This window comes from Mobula hypostoma, chromosome X2 (genome assembly GCF_963921235.1).
Source record: "Mobula hypostoma chromosome X2, sMobHyp1.1, whole genome shotgun sequence".
NCBI classification, from domain to species: Eukaryota; Metazoa; Chordata; class Chondrichthyes; order Myliobatiformes; family Myliobatidae; genus Mobula; species Mobula hypostoma.
The window spans coordinates 33,783,451-33,804,280 of NC_086129.1; the positions used below are offsets into that span (position 1 = coordinate 33,783,451).

General features: G+C 40.6%; 1 protein-coding gene across 1 annotated transcript in view; it reads left to right on the forward strand.

The window, feature by feature from the left end:
* The first annotated feature begins 1,182 nt into the window (after positions 1-1,182).
* Positions 1,183-20,830, forward strand: part of LOC134340877 (uncharacterized) — a 51,775-nt gene continuing 32,127 nt past the window's right edge. The window contains exons 1-6 of the mRNA XM_063038450.1: positions 1,183-1,353; positions 4,966-5,103; positions 8,328-8,510; positions 9,950-10,147; positions 15,773-15,921; positions 17,942-18,110. Of these exons, the coding sequence (XP_062894520.1) occupies positions 1,183-1,353; positions 4,966-5,103; positions 8,328-8,510; positions 9,950-10,147; positions 15,773-15,921; positions 17,942-18,110 (1,008 nt within the window). The remainder of the gene's footprint in view (positions 1,354-4,965; positions 5,104-8,327; positions 8,511-9,949; positions 10,148-15,772; positions 15,922-17,941; positions 18,111-20,830) is intronic.

Genomic DNA, 20,830 nt, shown 5'->3' on the forward strand with positions numbered 1-20,830 from the left:
AGCATTCCAGCAACGGCAAACCAGTCCATGACTGATGGAACCTCCACCGTTGGCTCCTCCTTGATGAACAACGGGGGTTGTTAGCCATGAAGTTCCCCAAAGGGTGACAGAGCTGTGGCAGAGGAGGTGTGCACATTGTGGGACAGTTCAGCCCAGAGAAGGTACTACTTCCATGTGGAAGGGTTAGAGGCGGTGAAGCATTGCAGAAACTTCTCCACTTGCTGATTGGCTCTTTCACACTGACCGTCGGTCTGCAGACGACAAACTCACTGCGGTGTGAAGGATGGAGCAGAAGGCTCACCTGAATTGGGAGACAAATTGTGGGTCCTGGTCTGACACAATGCCCTGAGTGAAACAGTGCAGACCTACAGCATGTTGGAGAACCAGGTCTGCCACCTCAGTGACTGATAGAAGTTTGGGAAGGACAACGTAGCGGGCAGCCTTGGAGAAGCAGGCCACTACTCTCATGATCACCGTGACCCCATCGGAAGGTAGGAAGCCCGTAATGACATCCATGACGATGTGGGACTATGAGCATCGGGGGACCAGTAGAGGCTGCAAGAGCTCAGAGGGCTGCTACTTGGAGGAATTGGACTTAGCACATTGAGGGCAGGCAACAACAAGCTGATGTACATCTGCAATCCTGGTGGGCCACCAGAACCGGCGTCACAGAAAATCCATAGTCCATCCTGTGGCTGGATGGTCGGAGAGGTGAGGAATGGACCCACTGGAGTACCTCAGAGGTCACGGCTGCCTGCACGTACGTAAGGTTGTCAGCCGGAGCAGACTCGTGCTGTAGGTCCTGGTGGTTCTGGTTCTCAAGGTTCCAGATGATATGGGCAAGGTTCTGAGAGAATGGAATGATGGGCTGAGGGTCAGTCTCTGTTTCAGCTGGGTTGAACTGCCATGACAGGGCATTAGTGTTCTTGGAGCTGGGTCAGTAGGAGATGATGAAATTGAATTGCTCGAAGAAGAGGGCCCAGCAAAACCTAACGTGAGTTGACTTGGTGCATCTGTTGTATGGATATGAGGTCCTTGTGGTCAGTTCAGATCAGGAAAGACTGTGTTTCCCATCAGCTGATGTTTCCATTCCTCCAAAGTCCATTTAATGGTGAGTAGCTCACTGTCTCTTACTCCACAATGGTGCTGTGTAGATTTGAACTTGTGCAAGTAAAAGGCACAATGGTCTGTCTTCCCGTCTGGTCCTCGCTGGGAGAGGAGGGACCCAATGCCCATGACAGATGTATTGACCTTTATCACAAAAGGTCTGAAGGGGTACAGATGGTGGAGAATGGGAGCGATGATGAAGTGTCTCTTGAGCTCCTCGACAGCGTGATCCAGACCAGGTTATCCGTGAGGTCGGTGATTCAGTGAGGGAGGTAAGAGGAATGCTAATTTGGCTGTAGTTTCTGATGAAACGGCAGTTGAAGTTGGAGAAGTCCAAGGAGCACTGTAACTGTTTGAAGAACAGGCTAGAAATAGAAGAAAAGGGACCATGTGTAGACAGATGAGATCAGTTTAATTTGACATCATGGTTGTCACAGACATGGTTAGTCAGAAGATCTGTTTGTGTCCTGTACTGTGTACTTGCGTTAAAATCCAAAAATGCTAGAAATGATTTGGAAATTTGGCAGCATCTGTGAAGAAAGCAACAAAATTAGCATTTCAGTTTGATGCCCTTCCATTAGGAATGGAAAAAAGATAAAACGAGCACAATTTAAAAGGAAGATGTGGAGGGGACTCCTTTACCTTGCAGAAAGCAAATGCAGATTGGGTAATCACTTTGCAGAACACTTCCAATCACTCTGCAAGGGTTAATCTGGTCTTTCAGTTGCCTTTCACTTCTACTTACCATTTTTGACATTTTACACAGATCCAACAAATGGTAAATGATAACTGTGCATGGCTGATGTTTAACTGTGACTGTAGTGAAAGAGTAGGACAAAGTCAGGGGGCAGAGTTGGTGGGACAGGAGAGGAACAATGGACAAAAACAGAGTGTGAGAGGATGGAGCAGACAGACAGTGAGGTCGTGCATTTTAAAGAGCACGTTGAGAAAGTAAGAACAGGGTAGAAGATTGATAATCTTCTAGTTTCCATCAGAAACCATACTTTATGCTAGAACATACTCAAAGCAGACCAGGGGTTAATGGAGGCAGTGTGCAAGGAAATAAATAATGGAAGTTTGTCTGGAAGCTCTAGTATCTGATAGGGTGGAAGCAGAGAGCTATTCTAGCAGAGCATCCTTTATTTCAGATTAAAACCATGAGGAGCAGCAAACAACAAAATGGAAATGTTCACATTCCAGCATACATATTATGGTTAATAAAATGAAAAAAAAAAGATTTTAGTCTCCAAAGCTGATATCAAAGTATAATTTTGTGGAAAATTATACAAAAAATAATGTTCTTAATGTTGTATCCAAAGCTGCATGTTGCCATCTGGTGGCAACAGCTAGGAACAGCACTGATGGAGCAAAACGGCCCAGATTTTGTAGTCATTAGAACAGTGAAACAGAGTTCACTCTTAAGCAAGCTGACAGCGGCCCATCTCCTACATCTCCACCAGAGATTTGCAGCTCCTCCAAGGCTGCATCTTTTACCATTCTATTTCTGTATAATGGAGGTAAAATGGTAAACCAAAGCAAACCTCATATTTATGAATAATTGTTTCTGTAATAGGCCTTGTAGGGTGACAGGGTGAAGATATATCTCTACCAAAGGAGGTGTAAACTGCTCCTTCCCTCTGCTAGCCCACAGATCACCCTCAGGCAAGGTGTAACACCTCCTGAGCGTCCCCCCTCCCCGACCCTCCAATCAGGGTCACGCGAAACCACGGGAGCGGGTGGTGCATATCACACGTCCTGGTTATACGACCAGCAATGCCTGGCAGACAATCTTTGAAGAGTATTGATAGTGGCTGGGGGGGGGGGGGTCACCTGTCTTGTAAAGACACTGCCCAGAAGAAGGCGATCACAAACCACTTCTGTAGAAAAATTTGCCAAGAGCAATCATGGTCATGAGACCATGGTCGCTCATGTCATACGACACGGCACATAACGAATGAATGAATAAATATACCTTGAAAATATTACGTTCTATTGTGAGGGGTATATGAAAATTCTTACTATACCAAGAATAATCTGTTGGCAAACGCTTTGACGCTAAAATGCTGAAGAGAGCTGGACTGTGCACAACTATGCTCGCGTCATTCTACAGATGCGTAGTGGAGAGCATCCTAACAAGCTGCATCTCTGCATGGTACGTACGGAAACTGCACTGCGGTGGTCAGGGAGATTCTACATCGGGTAGTCAAAACTGCCCAATGCGTCACCGGCACCAACCTACCTGCAATCAAGGACATATCCACAGGAAGGTGCCTGAAAAGGGCCGGTAACATCATGAAGGACCCCACCCACCCTGCTCACGGACAGTTTATCCCACTCCCATCAGGGAGGAGGCTACGTAGCATCCACGCCAGGACCATCAGACTCAAAAACAGTTATTTTCCCCACACTATAAGGCTGATCAATACCTCCACCCACTAACCCGCCCCTCCACACCCCCAAACAGCACTACTTTATCATTTACTCCTGTACCTACAATCATTTTGTGGACATACAATCAATCTATGTATATAAGCTATGTTATTTATTTATATTTATTGTGTTTTTTTTATTATTGTGTTCTTTATCTTATTGTGTATTTTTGTGCTGCATCAGATTCAGAGTAACAATTAGTTTGTTCTCCTTTATATTTCTGTGCTGAAAATCACATTAAACAGTGTTGAATTTTGAATCTAAAATAACCAATTTTCAAGTTATTTTAGTTATTCTAACCCTAACTCTAATCCTAACCTTGACCAATATAGAATGTGATTGTCTTAGACATCACATATCAAATATCAAGTATTTTAAAATAATATAAGCATGATAGCCATGGCAGCATAGTGGTTAGCACAATGCTCTTATAGTTTGGGGCATAGGAGTTCAGAGTTTAATTTCAGCCTCCCCTGTAAGGACTCTCAGTATATCCTCCCCATGGAATACATGGGTTTCTCCGGGTGCTCTGGTTTCCTCCCACAGTCCAAAGACATACCGGGTAGGTTAATTGGTCATTGTAAATTGTCATGTGATGAGGTTAGGGTTAAATCGGGGTTGTCGGGGGTGGCTGGAGCAGCGTGGCTCGTAGGGCCAGAAGGGCCTATTCCACGCTGTATTGCTAAATAAAATAAATAATTTTTCTTTGTGTTGTTTTATAGTTCTGTCTTCCTGAACTTCAACTTTGTTAAGGTGTAAATTCTAAACTCATTTTTGCTTTATGTAGACTGTTGAATGTATTACCTTCCTTGCGCGTTCTCAGGAGAAACTTTTCATGTAATTGAGTTTGAATAGTCATTGTTGCTGGATGCCAGGGATCTGCTGGAATTGATGAACACTGGCAAAGCAGAAGACCGTTCCACCCCAAGCACCAGATAGGTGAGGGTAGCTTTCTTCAAGTCAAAAGGCATACAAAGGTATATAAGAATATAGATGAGAACATCGCAGACGAAATATAATATGGACATATGCAAAGTCCTCTACTTTGACAGGAAAAACAACAGAGAAACAAATCACCAATGATCTGTCGATATCTATAAATAATACAAACAGATTCAGAATGTATTCTGTAAATGAGATGAGGTTCTGAATATTTTCAACTATTTTGATTCCCATCTGAAGTCAAGAATGTGATGCTCTTTTGGTACTGAATTGCAGTGGAATCTTCATATTTTTGCTGTTAAATAGATAAAAGTTCTATGTGGTAATCAACAAAACACTGGGGTAAGAATTTGTGCTCTGTTGAAAGCAGTAAACATATAAGGTGATAACTAAATAACAGTTCCTCCAGTTTGCTGTTGCTTCAGATTCCAGCATCTGCAGTCTCTTGTGTGTCTATTAATTTTTTCTCTTTTTATTTCACCTCAGAACCCCAACCCCAGACTTTGCCCAAATGGTACTTACAGTGACCAGGAAGGACTGGAGGATGTGTCACAATGTATTGCCTGTCCAGCTGGAATGTACTGTTACAGTGAAGGTACAATGCCCAATGCAATCTCTCAGCCTGTGAGTAACATTTCATTACTGTAGCTCTGTAGTTGTTTTAATCATCGGGAGATTTACAGTATAACACTTTAAAACAGAAACATAAGAGTATAAGACCATAACATACGAGAGGTGAATTAGGCCATTCAATCAGGGCAGATTTTTTTTTCCCCAATCCCCTTCTTGTGTTTCTTAACCCTCCTACCAGACAAATAATTGAGTCCTGAAGAAGGGTCTCGGCCCGAAACATTGACTGTTTACTCATTTTCCTAGATGCTGCCTGACCTGCTGAGTTCCTCCAGCATTTCATGTGTGTTGCTTTGGACTTTCAATATCTGAAGAATTTCTAGTGTTTTTCACTTGAGTACTATGCCACTTGTTATGTATTCCTACCCAGTTATACCTGTGCATTTTATAATAATAATGAAGAATTGTAAAACAATAGTAGTTAAATTAATATTGAGAAAATACATATAGATTAACTTGGACAAATTACATAAAATGTGAACTGTATTGACTGAAAAGCCAGAATGTAGATGTAACTTTGATTCTTTTTTTTAAGTACAGTAGATTCCAGTTAATTAGCCCATCGGTTAATTGGGACAGCCGCTTATTTGGGTCAACTCTTAAAGAACAAAAACTAACCAGGGCTCCCTTTGTTTATTTGGGACACTATGCCACTTAATTGGGACATGAGACTGTTGCCAAACGGTTTCTAACTAGTGTCAGTCGCATCCATGGTGTGGCTGTTAGACACTACACTGTACTCAGAGCGAACAGTTTTTAAAAAGCAGTGATTTTTGTCACTGATAGTTGGCAAGAAATAAGCCGCAAGTCAATTCAGAACTGTTTAGCTCACTGTGGTTTCAAGCATTCAGGCTTGGAGATGTGAGAAACGGCCGTGGGTGAAAGTGAAATGATTTCATTATTTCAACAAGTTAGGAACTACAAAGAAGTTGAAGGATTCACCAATCATCTTGAATGTTACAATGAAAATGAAGATTTGGTGAATGCAACAGTTTCTCACTAGTGTCCGTCGTGTGCATTTGTGTGGCAGTTAGACAGTATACCATACTTAGGATGCTGTCCAAGTTGCATGCCATCTTGGACAATGTCTCACATCCACTACATAATGTACTGAGTGGGCACAGGAGTACAGTCAGCCAGAGACTCATTCCACCAAGATGCAACACAGAGCGTCATAGGAAGTCATTCCTGCCTGTGGCCATCAAACTTTACAACTCCTCCCTTGGAGGGTCAGACACCCTGAGCCAATAGGCTGGTCCTGGACTTATTTCCTGGCATAATTTACATACTACTATTTAACTATTTATGGTTTTATTACTATTTATTATTTATGGTGCAACTGTAACAAAAACCAATTTCCCCCGGGATCCATAAAGCATGACTATGACTAGAGTGAACAGTTTTTAAATAGCTTCCATTGCATATACTTCTGTTATGTTACTCATTTGGGCTGACTGACGCCAAATTAAAAAAAAGCAGTGATTTTTGACACTGTTTCATGCAGGAAAGCAATGAAGGCAGAACATTATCTGCACCAGGTGTCTGCGCTGATTTTGCTCATTTGCAGTCAATCAAAAGAATACAGAGCAGTGTATACTGAATGAATCCCTCCATCAATAGCTCTTGTAATCCAAAGTTTCATAGTACTGTAGTAATATTGGTAGTGTTCTAATCACAAACGAGAAAATCTACAGATGCTGGAAAACTAAGCTACACACACAAAATTCTGGAGAAACTCAGCAGGACAGGCAGCATCTATGGAAAAGAGTAAACAGTCGACATTTTGGGCCAAGACCCTTCAGCAGAACTTCAGCATTTTGCTAGTGCTCTAATTTGTTCTGTATTTCATTTAAATACATAATTTGTTACATAGTTTGTCTTTTTTAAACCATTTCCATGAAACTCTGGCTAGTTGGGTCAGCCGCTTAATTGGGCCAAAATGTACAGGTCCCGATGTGTCCCAATTAACCAGAATCCGCTGTGTTAAACAGTCAATGAAAATGGGATATCTGTTATCCAATAATAGGATAATTACATAATTAAGGCAGATTTGTGGAATTCATTCACGGAAATTGATCTATTTTCTGGATCAGAGCCTGCAATAAATTGGAAGTACATTTGCTGGGTGAATAGTGTAGTTTGAACTCTAGTATCGCCCTGTTCCTATTCCTGGCCTCTCCTAGTCTGAAGATCTGCGTTAGCACAGAATTCTTGGCAAGATTGAAAACTGAAATGAGCATTCCCTCACAACACTTTCGATATTCAGTCAGTGGATATGGACTGTGTTTAATTCTGGTCTGGTTAGCCTGATAGGAGCAAGCGAAAGTCATGTGCACTGAAGTAAGTTTGTGAACCAAGTTTTTTTTTTTTGCTCAGCTTTAAACTTTGTCATTTATTTTCCGATCTTTCCAGAAGGGAATCAGGGCCACCATTGCTTGCTGAGTGGAATAAAAGTAGGCGTGAGAAGAAGGTGGTGGGAGTGTCTCATGGGAGTAAAGAACTTGGGAATTGTGACAGAGGGCTGTGAACATACTTGGAATGGAACACTTGCCCATTTGGGACCATTGATCCTTTCCAATGAGTCCCAACTTATTTACAATAAATGAATAACCACTTGCAGTAAATCTGTGTTAAAGTCACCATTTGTATGTGCGGGGAGCCCAATGAGAACTTCATTTGCATGTCCAAAGGCTTTGCTTGAGCAATTAGGCGGCCTGTTCAGAAGTTTAAAAAGACATAATCTGAGTTCTTTCTAGTGAGTGAGTACGTCAGGACATTTTTACTACCCATTTCATTGCCAAAACAGCCTGCTCTATACAGAGGTGATACATCCCTATTCCTCCCTTGTAATAGTGGATATAAATATTGAAGTTCTCCAAAACTGGGCTCCAGACAAGGCTTTAGCTAAGAATGGATCTTTTCATGAATCATTTATTATTTTAGCAAAGACCAATTTCCAATAAAAACTGGAAGATAAAGCGGAAGAAATAATACTTTAAGAAAAATGTAATGCTCCAGACAGTGAAAGAGAATATTATAAAAAATTCAAATATATTAAAAGGTAGAAACATCGAATTAGTGCTGCTTCATAATTAAAGAATTTGAATCATTTACTCAGAAATTAAGTGACAACTAGAGAATTTAATGATGTTTAATATGTTGGCATTATATATTTAGTTCTCATGTATAGTCATAGTTCATACTTTTTTATATTACAGACGGGATACTGCCCTAAAGGACACTTCTGCCCAGTGAGGACAGGCAATCCATTCTCTTTCCCATGCAAACGTGGTTTTTATCAGAGTAACTCTGCCGCAGAGGGAGAAGACAGTTGTTCACAGTGTCCAACAGGACATTATTGTGATACTTCTGGTTTGGAGAAACCCAAACTTTGTCCTAAGGTACTGTTTGTGGGCTATGTAAATGGTAGGGGTTGGAGTAGGTAATGACGTTTTATTGACGTTCACTCTCCTAGTGCTCTAAATTGAAACATTGGGTTCGATTTCAAAGGCATCAGACATGGTCTAGTGGTAACATATTCATCTTTTGGTCCAAATGTTGTCTGTTCAAACCTCACTTCAGAGTTCAAACACAAAATCTATACTGGCACTCTACGCACTGCTCTGTTGGAAATGTAATCTTCAGTGTGAACTGTTAAACTGAAACATCATGCACTCTTTCAAGAGATTGTAGGCTATTCCACAGCACCAACAGACTCCTAGCCAGTATCTATTGATCATCCACCATCACTGAAACAAATTATCTGGTTACTATGTCATTACTGCACTGAGACAATGCAACATGGTGGTTGCATCCCCTTGTTTCAATCATAATTATACTTTAAGAAAGTGGTTCCACTACTTTTGGAGTCTGAGAGAGGTTCCACATGGATGCAAGACTTTCTTTCTAATGACCAATAATGAAAAGGAGAGCAGTGGTAGGATCTCTTAATTCTATATGGATTATAAGCACTGAGGATGCACAATGCACTGTCAGTTCTTGGTACTCACGGTGGTGGGACCTAAGTGGAGACACATCTCCAAAAGTTCACCTCCAGTCCCATCATCTCCTCAATGCAGTATAAACTTGCTGATATATTTGGAATAGCTCCTTCAGTTTCTTGGATGGCCATTTTAAGTTTGATCAGTCCAAGGGAAAAGAGAAAAAAATGATCTGACAAATTTTAACAATGAGAACTTTAAAGAGACCATAGAGTTTTCCAATCCACTAAAGTTAATGATCACAGTAAATAGTAACCATCACAGTACTGGTCTATACAGACTTCATGTCTAAACATGATGCAGCCTCTTGTAAACTTAATGGTTGGAACAAAGGTTAGAAAAATCTATATTTGTGCACTTAATAAGCCTTCACTTGATGTCCAAACATTACCCTTTGAACTTGTGACCTCACTTTCGGTCTGTTTGGGAAATAGCAATTAGAATCCATTGTTCAAAATGAGACTTGTTCTTTGAACCATCAAATATTGACATATTTTGTTGCAGTGAGTGAGAGAGAAAGACATTTTAGACGATCACCATCTTTAGTACTGTTATCCATCCTACCGTGATGGACGCCAAATGAATTGTCCTGTTGTTTGGGATTGATTCTACATGTTTTATTTGGCCTGACAATATCGCACTACATTCTACTTCACAGTGGGCAGCATTTAAGATTCTACAAATAGGAATAAAGGCAGAGATTGGAACTTAACCACAGCTTGATTGTTCAGTGTTTACCTAGTTTCATCATGTTTCTCAGTGCTATGAAATCCAGAATGAACTGTATGAAAGATTATTGCCTCAGGGTTTGCCCATGTCTTTATGTATTGTCTCAGCAGGGCTTCTATTGCACTCCTGAAAGCAGAGAGAAGCCACAACCATGTGAACGTGGAACATATAGTAACAGTGTGGGCCTTGGAACATCATCTGCTTGCACACCATGTGGAGGAGGCCAGTACTGCACTGACCTGGGATTGACACAGCCCACTGGTTACTGTAAGGCTGGGTTCTACTGCAGGGAAAGAGCAACCACTGCGGTAAGTATTAACATGAGGAAATGTGCCATTATTTGGGCGTTTTTCATTTCCAAAGCCGAATTGCCCTTTCAAAAATTGTCACCAGGAGTTTCCAAAGTCTGCCGTGACTGTTGGAGCCCCACATCCATTCTGCCATTAATCTTGTGGAAACCCTAATTCCCTGCAAATGGGACTACTTCAGTTTTATTTAATTTTATAGACACAGCTCAGCACATTCTGAAAACAAGTCTGCACTTGGTGGACTCTGTCAACAACCAAATCAAAGATCCTGCCCTTTGCAGACATTCTTTCTTCTCCCCTTCCCTTTGAACAAAAGATACAAAAGCCTGAATATAGAATCATAGAAATCTACAGCACATTACAGGCCCTTCAGCCCACAATGTTGTGCCAATCATGTAACCTACTCTAGAAATTACCTAGGATTCCCCTACCGCATAGCCCTCTAAGTTCCATGTACCACGTATACAGGTTAAAGGGCAGCTTCTATCCTGTTGATACAAGACTATTGAATGGACCTCGTGTGATAAGATGGGCTCTAAACCTCACAATTTACTTTGTTATGGTCTTGCATCTTATTGTCTGCCTCCACAACATTTTCTCTTTAAGTGTAACACTATATTTGTTTCCCTTATAGTCCTATCTCAATGTACTAATCCAAAACAAAGTTTTGTACTGTACCTTGGTACATGTGACAATCATATATCAATTTCAAATTTTTAGGTAGATGTTTTCCTGGTCTAAAGTCAATGGGACTATCGAGTCATCCACCATTAAGCATTTAACATAATCTAACAAGCATTCAGGCCTTTGCCAGATTGCTGTGAGGCCAAGAGATGGTTTTGATCACTTCTGGCTCCATCTGTTTCATGTCCCTGACTGGTAAAAAGTGAGCACAAGTTTGATACTTAAAAAGTCTTCATGGAAATCATCAAAATGACTCATCGTGAAATCAAGTGCTGTATTTGACAGGAGTAGCTCTTCATAAACCACCTGCACTAATCATGTGCAAGAGATGAGCCTCTGGCTGTACTCAATTCCACATGTCTGGTTCAATGACTACACTGGTACACATTCAGCAGAAACGTACAAAGGAAGCCCTCCTCCTTTGATGTTTCCACCAGAGTTACAACAGGAGCTCTGCAAAATCCCCATGATATACTACATAAAGGTGAAGAGTTGCATGATTAACATAAAGCACATATAAAAAAAACCTCACTGAGACGAGAGACAAAATATCACATATTTTCATATGACAGGAAAGAAGCCCGTTTGATCCATCAAGTCCATGCTGTTTCTAAGAGCATTCTCATCAGTGCCAGTAGTCCACTTATTTTCATATGAGCCAATCTCTCCCACTTGCACATTAACTCTCTGTGATTCTTCTACCACCTGCCTAGGCTTATAGCAGCCAGTTAACCTATGAAATTTTTGAAATGAGGGATGGAACCACAGGACAAGGGGAAACCCATGTAGTGACAGAAAGAAGAAGGAAACTCCACAGAGATACAGCCTGAAGTTGGAATTGAACTCCAACCTGTAGAGTTATATGACAATGGCATTAGCCATTGTGCCATGACATTGAGACTTTTGAATCTATGTAAATATACCTACGAATGAATCTTGTAGTTCCCATCTGTTTGTTTTATTGTAATGAGTTTTGAGTAAAACCTCTGTTGGACCATACTTTGTTTTTCTTTGTGAAGAAAAAGAAACAGCAGGAAAACTCAGCAGGTCAAACAGAATCTGTGGAAAGAGAAACAGTTAACATTTATAGACTGCAACCTTATGTCAGAAATGGGAAAGAGAGATGAACATTAGCTTTCAGAAGGAGAGAAGGTGGGGAAGAAATGTGTAGAACAAAGGGATGTCTGTGATAGGATGAGTCAAAATGGTAATGGTGTTCCACTGGTAATTGGAGAATCCCTTCAACCATCCAAGCATGGACCTCATAACACTCTTCTATGTTTTGAGTTCAGTTCTATTCATTAGAACAATGTAAGTATTTAGTACACGTGCACACTCTCCATGTTTTGCACTTCTGTGAGAAGTGGAAGGAGAATTGGGGGATGTAAGGGTGGTGGCCCTCAGATACTAGGTGGATACATTGAAAGTAAAGTTGTATGAACAAAAGAAAGCTGTGTCTTTGTTGTTTGGGTGTTAACAGTGGTAGCAGAGGAGGGCTTCCAATTATAGGATCCCGCCAGCATTTGATGAGAGTAAGCCTTACGAAAGCTGGAAAAATTAAATTGGAATATGGACTCGTGTTACAGAACTGGAGCAAGCCTTGGCTGTTGCATTGTCACTTTTGGGAAGAATGAGAGAGACCGCGATGAGAATTTCAGTGGAAGACTTGAACAAAGAAGACAGTATGAATACACGAATAAATATACTTGACAGTTTTTGAAGGAAGAAAAGGATCAGATTCATGAGGCATATTCAGACTTTGACAAAATTTATAGAGACAATTCTAAAAATAAGGCTGTATATATTATTGATTTTGAACAAAAGTGCAGTCACATGTGTAAATACAAAATGGAACTTCCTGCTGCTGTATTAACTTTAAATTGTTGGATACTGTGTGTCTAGACATAAAGCACAGACAGCTAGTGTTTACTGCATGTACAGAACTTGCATTTGCATCTATGAAATGAGCACTGAAGCAGATTTTGGAGAAAAGGCCGATAAGGCAACAGTTGCGATTAGTTTGAGTCAGGAAACTAAGCACTGAGCCAAAACAAGAGTATAGCAAGCATAAATCTCAGGACCAGACAAAAGTACCATTACCTGGCAACAATCCAATAAACAAGTACCGTAGGAGATCAAAATGTGCAGTGTATGTCAAAGTATTTGCCACTGGGCAAGAAACTCTCCGCATAGAACCAAACAAGTTAGACTAACTGAAGAACGTAACAAATCTGAAGATGTAGAAGAGTGCCATATCACATTGTTTGTGAGGGAATCACTTACTAATGCAGAGATATCTGAGGCATTCTCTCAGATCTGCTGTTACTGATACAGCGTGCACACTCACAGTGTGTGGAGAAAAATAGCTTGAAAGCTATGTAAGTGAACTAAACCAGAATGAAGTGCAGAAACTGGGAAACACGTATACACCCAATTGAAAAGAATTCAAATCTGGAGTGGAAAGATTGTACATTCCACCAAAAGAGTGAAAATTCCCTCAAAAATAGGGCAGTCAAAATGTTACATTGAAGCAGAGGTGGTACTAATGAATATTCCATTACTCTTATGTAAATCTTCCTTAAAGAAAGCAGGAGCAGTACTGGATATGGAGAATGACCAAGCAATGATGTTTCAACAGCCAGTGTCTCTTGAGCTCAGCAGCTTAAGACATTACTGTGTGAACATTCTAGATAAAGACATTACTGAGAACCAATGTGAGAATGAAGTAGTAACCGTCACACAAAATATGACCATAGGTGAGAAAAACAAAGTGTTGCTCAAACTTCACAAGCATTTTGGACGCCCATCAATTGATAGACTCCAGAAACTGCTCAGGAGTTCAGGAAACAAAGATGCAAATTATTTTTCCATTCTAAAGCAGATTAATTGACAGCTGTGAGACATGCCAAACATTTGGAAAGCACAAACCCAAGTCTGCAGTTGGCCTGCCACTAGCATCTGAATACAGTGAAACAGTAGCCGTAGACCTACATGAACTGAAGCAAAGAGTGTGGTATCTCCACATCATTGATGAGCTCACACATTTCAGTGCTGGTAGCATCGTAAACACAAAGAGACCCTCAGAGATAGTACAAAAAAACTTCATCCATTCCTGGATAAGTGTGCATAGCCCACCTCAGAAAATATTCACTGATAATGGTGGTGAATTTAATAATGATGAACGCAGAGGTAGGGCAGAGAATTTTAACATTGAAACAAAGACAATAGCAGCATATAGTCCTTGAAGTAATGGACTTCTGGAGTGACACAATCAAATTCTTATTCAAATAATGCTGAAGGTAAAGAAAAGCAATGGCTGTGATTAGAACACAGCCCTGGACTGGGCCCTTATGGTGAAGAATGCCCATACACAATATACGTGGCTATAGCCCGTATCAATTGGTGTTTAGCCAGAATCCAAACCCTCCCTCTCTTCTGATTGACAGAACACTTACTCTGGAGGGCACTACAAGGAGTGAGTGGGTTGGGAAACATATTTCAGCACTGCGTGAATCAAGGAAGGCTTTACTGAAGCAGAGCGTTCAGAGAGAATTTGAAGAGAACTCAGGGCACAGGTCCATGCTACAGATGACCAATATAAGACAGGGGACAAAGTGGATTACAAAAGATCAGACAGTATAGAATGGAAAGGTCCTGAAGTTGTCATTGGTCAGGATGGAGTTGTGGTATTGGTGAGACATGGAAATACATACGCGAGAGAGCATCATTCCAGACTACATAAAGCACAAACTGAAGAGCATCAGGTCACCATAGAGAATGACATAAAAAATGAAAAGCACTTACCTGATACACGGCTATATAGCACAGACAGGGATGAGGAGAGTGCAGCAAAGGACCCCACAGAGTTGCCTGAACAGAAATTATTGCAAGTGCAAAGACAACATGGAAGTTTCATTCTTAAACAGGACAAGCTGAGAGATTTGTAGACAAAACACTGGTATCTCATACAAAGCTGAAGTCTTAGGATGAGTAGGCAAAGCCACAGGGAGAAATAAAAGTTGATACAACTTGAACTATCTAGAACCAGTCACGGTCGCTGGCACTGCAGGGTTAGTCAACATGTCAAATGTAGATAGACCTCATAGTGAATCAAGTATAGATCAGGCTGGACCATCTGAGAAAAGTCAAGGTGAGGATGTCCTAGTAACTAAAGAGGTGTTGTTTGAATCTGCAAAGCAGGATGAAATCAGAACTTGGAGAAATAATGGAGTTTTTGAGGAAGGTAGAGACATTGGCCAAAAGACAGTGTCTACAAGATGGGTGTGCACCCTGAAAGAAATCCCAACAGGAATTATACCAAAAGCACGTCTGGTGGCTAGAGGTTTTGAGGAACTGAACATAGACTAACTCAGAAAAGACTCACCAACATGTGCATCAGAGTCTCTCTACTTCTCTCAGTGGTATGTCAAAATCAGGTGTATAGGTGGCAGTCCTCAGGTACTGAATGGATACATTGAAAGTAAAGTTGTTTAAACAAAAGAAAAATGTGTCGTTGTTGTTTGGGTGTTAACACTTTGATCCTTGGCTTGACAAGAAGAACAACCTTCTTTTCAGATTGGTAATGCATGATATCAGTAACATCTCATAGGCAAGTGACTGGACTAAGAACTTCCCAGTCTGAACCAGTCATACATGATTTGATGTGCCAACTTTGCCATTGGAGGAATCCCTTTGAAACACCCTTTCCTGATGCTCATTATGATTTAGGGAGCTGTTCTTTTTCATTTCCAATGTCTGTACTTTGGTCGTTCTAAGCAACTGAAATACCGTCATGCTTTGTGGTTAGTATCCTACATGTTATTGATGTGTTGTTGGAGGGGAAGATTTATTTCTGATATCCATCAACAAGCATTGACAGTATACAGCATTGATAATGAAACTTGTGTTTTCAACAAGTGATTAATGTGTTTTTCTTCATAGGCCCCAGTTGATGGGATCACAGGTGATGTTTGCACAGCTGGAGGCTACTGCCCTGTTGGTTCAGCATTCCCTGTACCCTGTCCAATGGGCACATTCAGTAATACCAGCGGTCTGCGGAGCTCCAAGGAGTGTCTGCCTTGCCCTCCAGGGTATGGTCAAAGGTCTTCTTGTCTCACACTTCTGCAGAGTGTCATAGCATAGTCCTAGTATTTTGGACTATGACACTGTGAAAATAATTAAAACACAGTATGTGGGCGCCAGGGTAGCGTAGCAACAGTTAGCGTGACGCCATTACAGCTTAGGGCATTCTGGAGTTTAGAGTTCAATTCGGTGCCACTCTGTAAGGAGTCTTTGTATGTCCTCCCCATGGAATGCGTGGGTTTCCTCCCACAATCCAAAGACGTATCGGGTAGATTAATTGGTCATTGCAAATTTTCCCGTGATTAGATTAAGTAATCAGGGTTGTGAGGTGCAGGGGTGGTGTGGCTCGAAGGGCCGTAAGGGCCTTTTCCATGCTGTATTGCTAAATAAATAAGCTACTCAGCAAGTAACCATGTATTGAGATATAATTGTCCGAAGAAAATGATAAACTTTAGTGGGCATTCCCTCGATCATCTGCCTTAACTTAACAAAAAGTAGAGAAACACACTCTGAAAACCATTAAGGGGGCAAAAGAATAAATTTAAATTATTTGTATTGCTTCTGATGAAATATTGCACCATTTCAAGGACAGCTGAGTGCTGACTATTGCCACAATGTTCTCTGGTGTGTGCAGAATGATGTGGCTGCACACAGTACCCTGGTGATGTAAAACAGTTACAAGTGTGATGATACTGCTGGCATTTACGTCCTGAATGATGAATGTATATTATTTGTAGAGAGCAACAGATCTTCTGTTTAACGACATGATTGCCCTATTGTACAGGTTTGTTGCCTGTCATAATTGATTAATAATGGACAGTTCTGTGATTCCGATTTCAGTCCATTGGGAAATGCATTACACTTTCAGTGATCCTTATTACTTGAGCCTCATAACAGTTTTCAGTTTGTACAGACATCTTCATCTCATCAAACACTTCTATGCTTTGGCTTATGTGACAAATACGAAGTGTTTAAATGTTTTATTAGAGTATAAAAAGGTGCAGGCAGTGTGTAGCCATTTAGTCCATAACTAATCAACGCTGAACTCTAACCAAAGTCAGCCAGATTTGTTGTGAGATTATTTATTGGAGATTCGTAGCCAGAAGGTTAGAAAGGCAAGTTATTTAATGCTTTCAATTATTTCTTAGTGTTTAATTTTTTTAAATGATTTTATTTTTAATTATGTTTATATTTTCAATTACGCTGCTCTGCTTGAGGTCTACTCACCACTGAGAATTCTCAATGTACATGCAGTGTAGGGAGCTTCAACCCAATCAGCCCTTGGCATCCAGTCCAGCTAGGTATAGACAGGAGGAGATTGCAGACAAAAAATCAGAGGAGCGGTCAAACCAGTAAAAAGTCAAATGGGTTGATTGTCTATTGGATCCACATAAAAGCAATTGGTACAGAATTTTAAAATCTTGATTACAACTTGGGTGGTGAAGTGGAGCTACGTCACTACCAAGGGATGTGTCAGGCACCCCTTCCCTCTGCTAGCCCACAGGTCACCCTTGGGAGAGGTGTAGCACCTGCTTAGCCCCCTCCCCGATCAAGATCAGGGTCAGGTGAAGCCATGAGAGCAGGTGGTTGGGGGAGCTGTATGAGTCGCTGGTGCATATCACAAGTCCTGGTTATGCGATCACTGATGCCAGGCAGACAATCTCTGATTGGTAATGGTGATGACTGGGGCCACCCGTCTTGGAAAGACACTGCCCAGAAGAAGGCAATGGCAAGCCACTTCTGCAGAAAATTTTGCCAAGAACAATCATGGTCATGGAAAGACCATAATTGTCCGCGTCATGCATGGCACATAACGAACATTTGCATTCATTCTTAATGTAATATTCACAAGGAAATATTTTCAATAAAATTTAACATAATTTCTACTGAAGTTTCATCACTGCTCCTCTTTTAAACCAAACAGTGATCAAGGGAATAATAGTTTATTTTGCATAAAATTTGGGAAACAACTAACAGAAAGCACACTAGAGGAAATTCAGCTCACCTAAACCAATTAATCTCTTTCAGACTTTACTGTTCTGGATTAACTACCCGAGCTCCAACAGGACCATGCAGACCAGGTTACTTCTGCACAGGTGGTGCCAGCAGTCCAACCCAGCATAGCACCAAGGAGGGCCACTACTCGCGTGTTGGAGCAGAAAGCCCTGAGCCCTGCCCACTGGGCACTTTTCAATCGGTGTGTGTGGCTCAAGTTCTCCATCCTTCACCCAATGGGACACAACCTGCAAAATCTTTAAACCTGGATTTTCTGAAGCTTACTGATTGTTAGATGATAGACCTGAAAATTTTAACACAGGCATAACCCCGTGTTTTAATCTGTCATATCAATTCCAGAGGGTGGAATATGTTCCAATATTTCATTAATTTTGCTATTATTAGCTTCATATGGAAACTCGAGATATTCAAGATGAAATTGTTTGGAGAGACTAATAGTTGTAAGCACTTCACATTACTGCAGCTCTGAATGCTGTGTCCTGTTAACATGAAATTCAAATCCAAAAACAGACTTTTATCAACTAACAAGCAAGATAATGGACTAAAAAGTTTTATTGCTGCCTTTTAAATTTGTTTTCTAATTTTGCAAATCCATTCCTATTCTCATACACGATTAGTTGCGGAAATAGTGTTTCTCTAAAAGGACTCCCAAGGAGCTACTAGAATACCATAAGAGCTGATTTAAACCATTCAGACAATGAAGTACATTTTCATAATAGTATTAAATATTTGTAGAAGAAGATATAAATTAATTCCATTGACACAATACTTTGAAATTGTGTCTTTTCAGTAATGAAAGTTTATGATCTAAAAGTTGATCCACTCTCTTGGTTTGATCCTCATAGGCATCTCTGCAGTCTTCTTGTCTAACTTGTCCCCAGGGAAGGTATTGTAACCAGACAGGCTTGGTCACTCCTCCACTTTGCATGCAAGGACACTACTGCCCTCCTGGGAGTATTCTGCCCATCCGCTGCCCTGCGGTGAGTTTGTTATTGTAATGCTAAATCTAAGGATGTTTTAGCAAGAGCAAGAAAGGAGATAGTTTTGTAATGAATCAGAATTCAGAAATTCTTTGCTCATGAGCAATGTTTATGCAGGGAGAAGGATGATTATTGTACACCAAACAAATATTTAAGTTTTCAACAACTATAGAGAACAGTCATATTTCATAGCACTGTATTATAAATGGAACAGTATAAATATCCTGCATTTAAGTCATGTTTTCCATACTTCACTCAGTAATTTGGAAGATAACTGAGAGTAGCAGAATTAGAGAGATCAAAACATAGATTCCCTGTGGTAATGAACGATACTGCACAGCACAAAGTACATTTAGTTTACTGCTTTAATGTAGAAAAATGACCCAAGATGATTACACTAGTGAAGGACACAGAGACTTGAAGGACCTGAGTATTTTGGAGAAGGGTAGTTGGGATAGAGGAGCTTACAGAGTTAAGATGAGATAAGGATATCGGTTAAAACTCAAGGATGAGTATTTTATCTCTGTGGACTAGTCACTTGCATTGGATAACATAGGCAGGGCTGATGGAAAAATGACGCAGTGCAACATAGGATGTAGAGACTGAAGTTTGTAGCAGATGGATGAAGGGAAACAAAAACAGGCATAGACCATGCAGCCTTTCAAGCCTATATAATGGTTTGAGTAAATTAAGGTTAACATTTGTCACTGTTTTATGGAGATATCCTCAAATGAGTTTTTTTTTCCTATTTGCAAGGAAGCTATGTCCATAGAGTGTCCTTGATTCATAAGAAATATCTTATTCTCCCACTCAGAGTGCGGCATTCATTGACTTCTTCGAGGGCTTTCCTAGATCAGTGTTTTAAGTCATTTTGAACAACTGAAAATAAGTCCATAAGATATAGGATCAGAGTTTGGCCATTTGGCCCATCAAGTCTGCTTTGCCATTTCATCATGGCTGATCCATTTTTCCCTCTCAGCCCCAATCTCGTGCCTTCTTCCTGTATCCCTTCATGCCTTGACCAATCAAGAATCTATCAACTTCTGCCTTAAATTTACATACACGCTTGGCCTTCACAGCCACCTGTGGCAATGAATTCCACAGATTCACCACACTCTGGCTAGAGAAATGCCTCCTCATCTCCTTTCTAAAAGGACATTCCTCTAATCTGCAGCTGTGTCCTCTGGTCCTAGACTCTCCCATCATAGGAAATATCCTCTCCACATCCACTCCATCAAGTCCTTTTACCATTGGATAGGTTTAAATTATGTCACCCTTTATTCTTCTGAATTCTAGTGAATACAGGCCTAGAGCCATCAGACGCTCTTCATATGACAAACCATTCAATCCTGGAATTATTTCTGTGAACCTCCTTTGAACCCTCTCCAGTTTCAGCACACCCATTCTAAGATAAGGAGCCCAAAATAGCTCACAATACTTCAAGTGAGGCCTCATTAGTGCTTTATAAAGCCTCCACTTTGCATCCTTGCTTTTATATTCTAATCAATCTGACCTATTCTATCTGGGTTTCATTTCACATGAAATTTCTCATCCAAGGACGTTCACCAACTGAAACATCCAAAGGCCCCCTTGTCAGAAATAGTTTAACTATGTGGCACCTATGGACTTAAAATATCAATTTGTTTTAATTGTACTATGTCTTTCGTGAGTGATGTAGGAATTGTTTATTTTTAAATGGGTTAAGTTGTAATTTACTGCAGCTATTTTATTAGTTGTTTCTTTTCATTATACCTGCTTAAATTAATCTCAAATCACTACATTGAAATGTGCATGAGATTATCGTACTCTGCCTCCGAAAGGGGCAAAATGTGCTATAGTGATATTATTGTATACTTTGTTTTGTGTTCCTGACCAGGCAGAATTTCTTAATTTAAAAATATGCTGATAAATCTATCTTTAC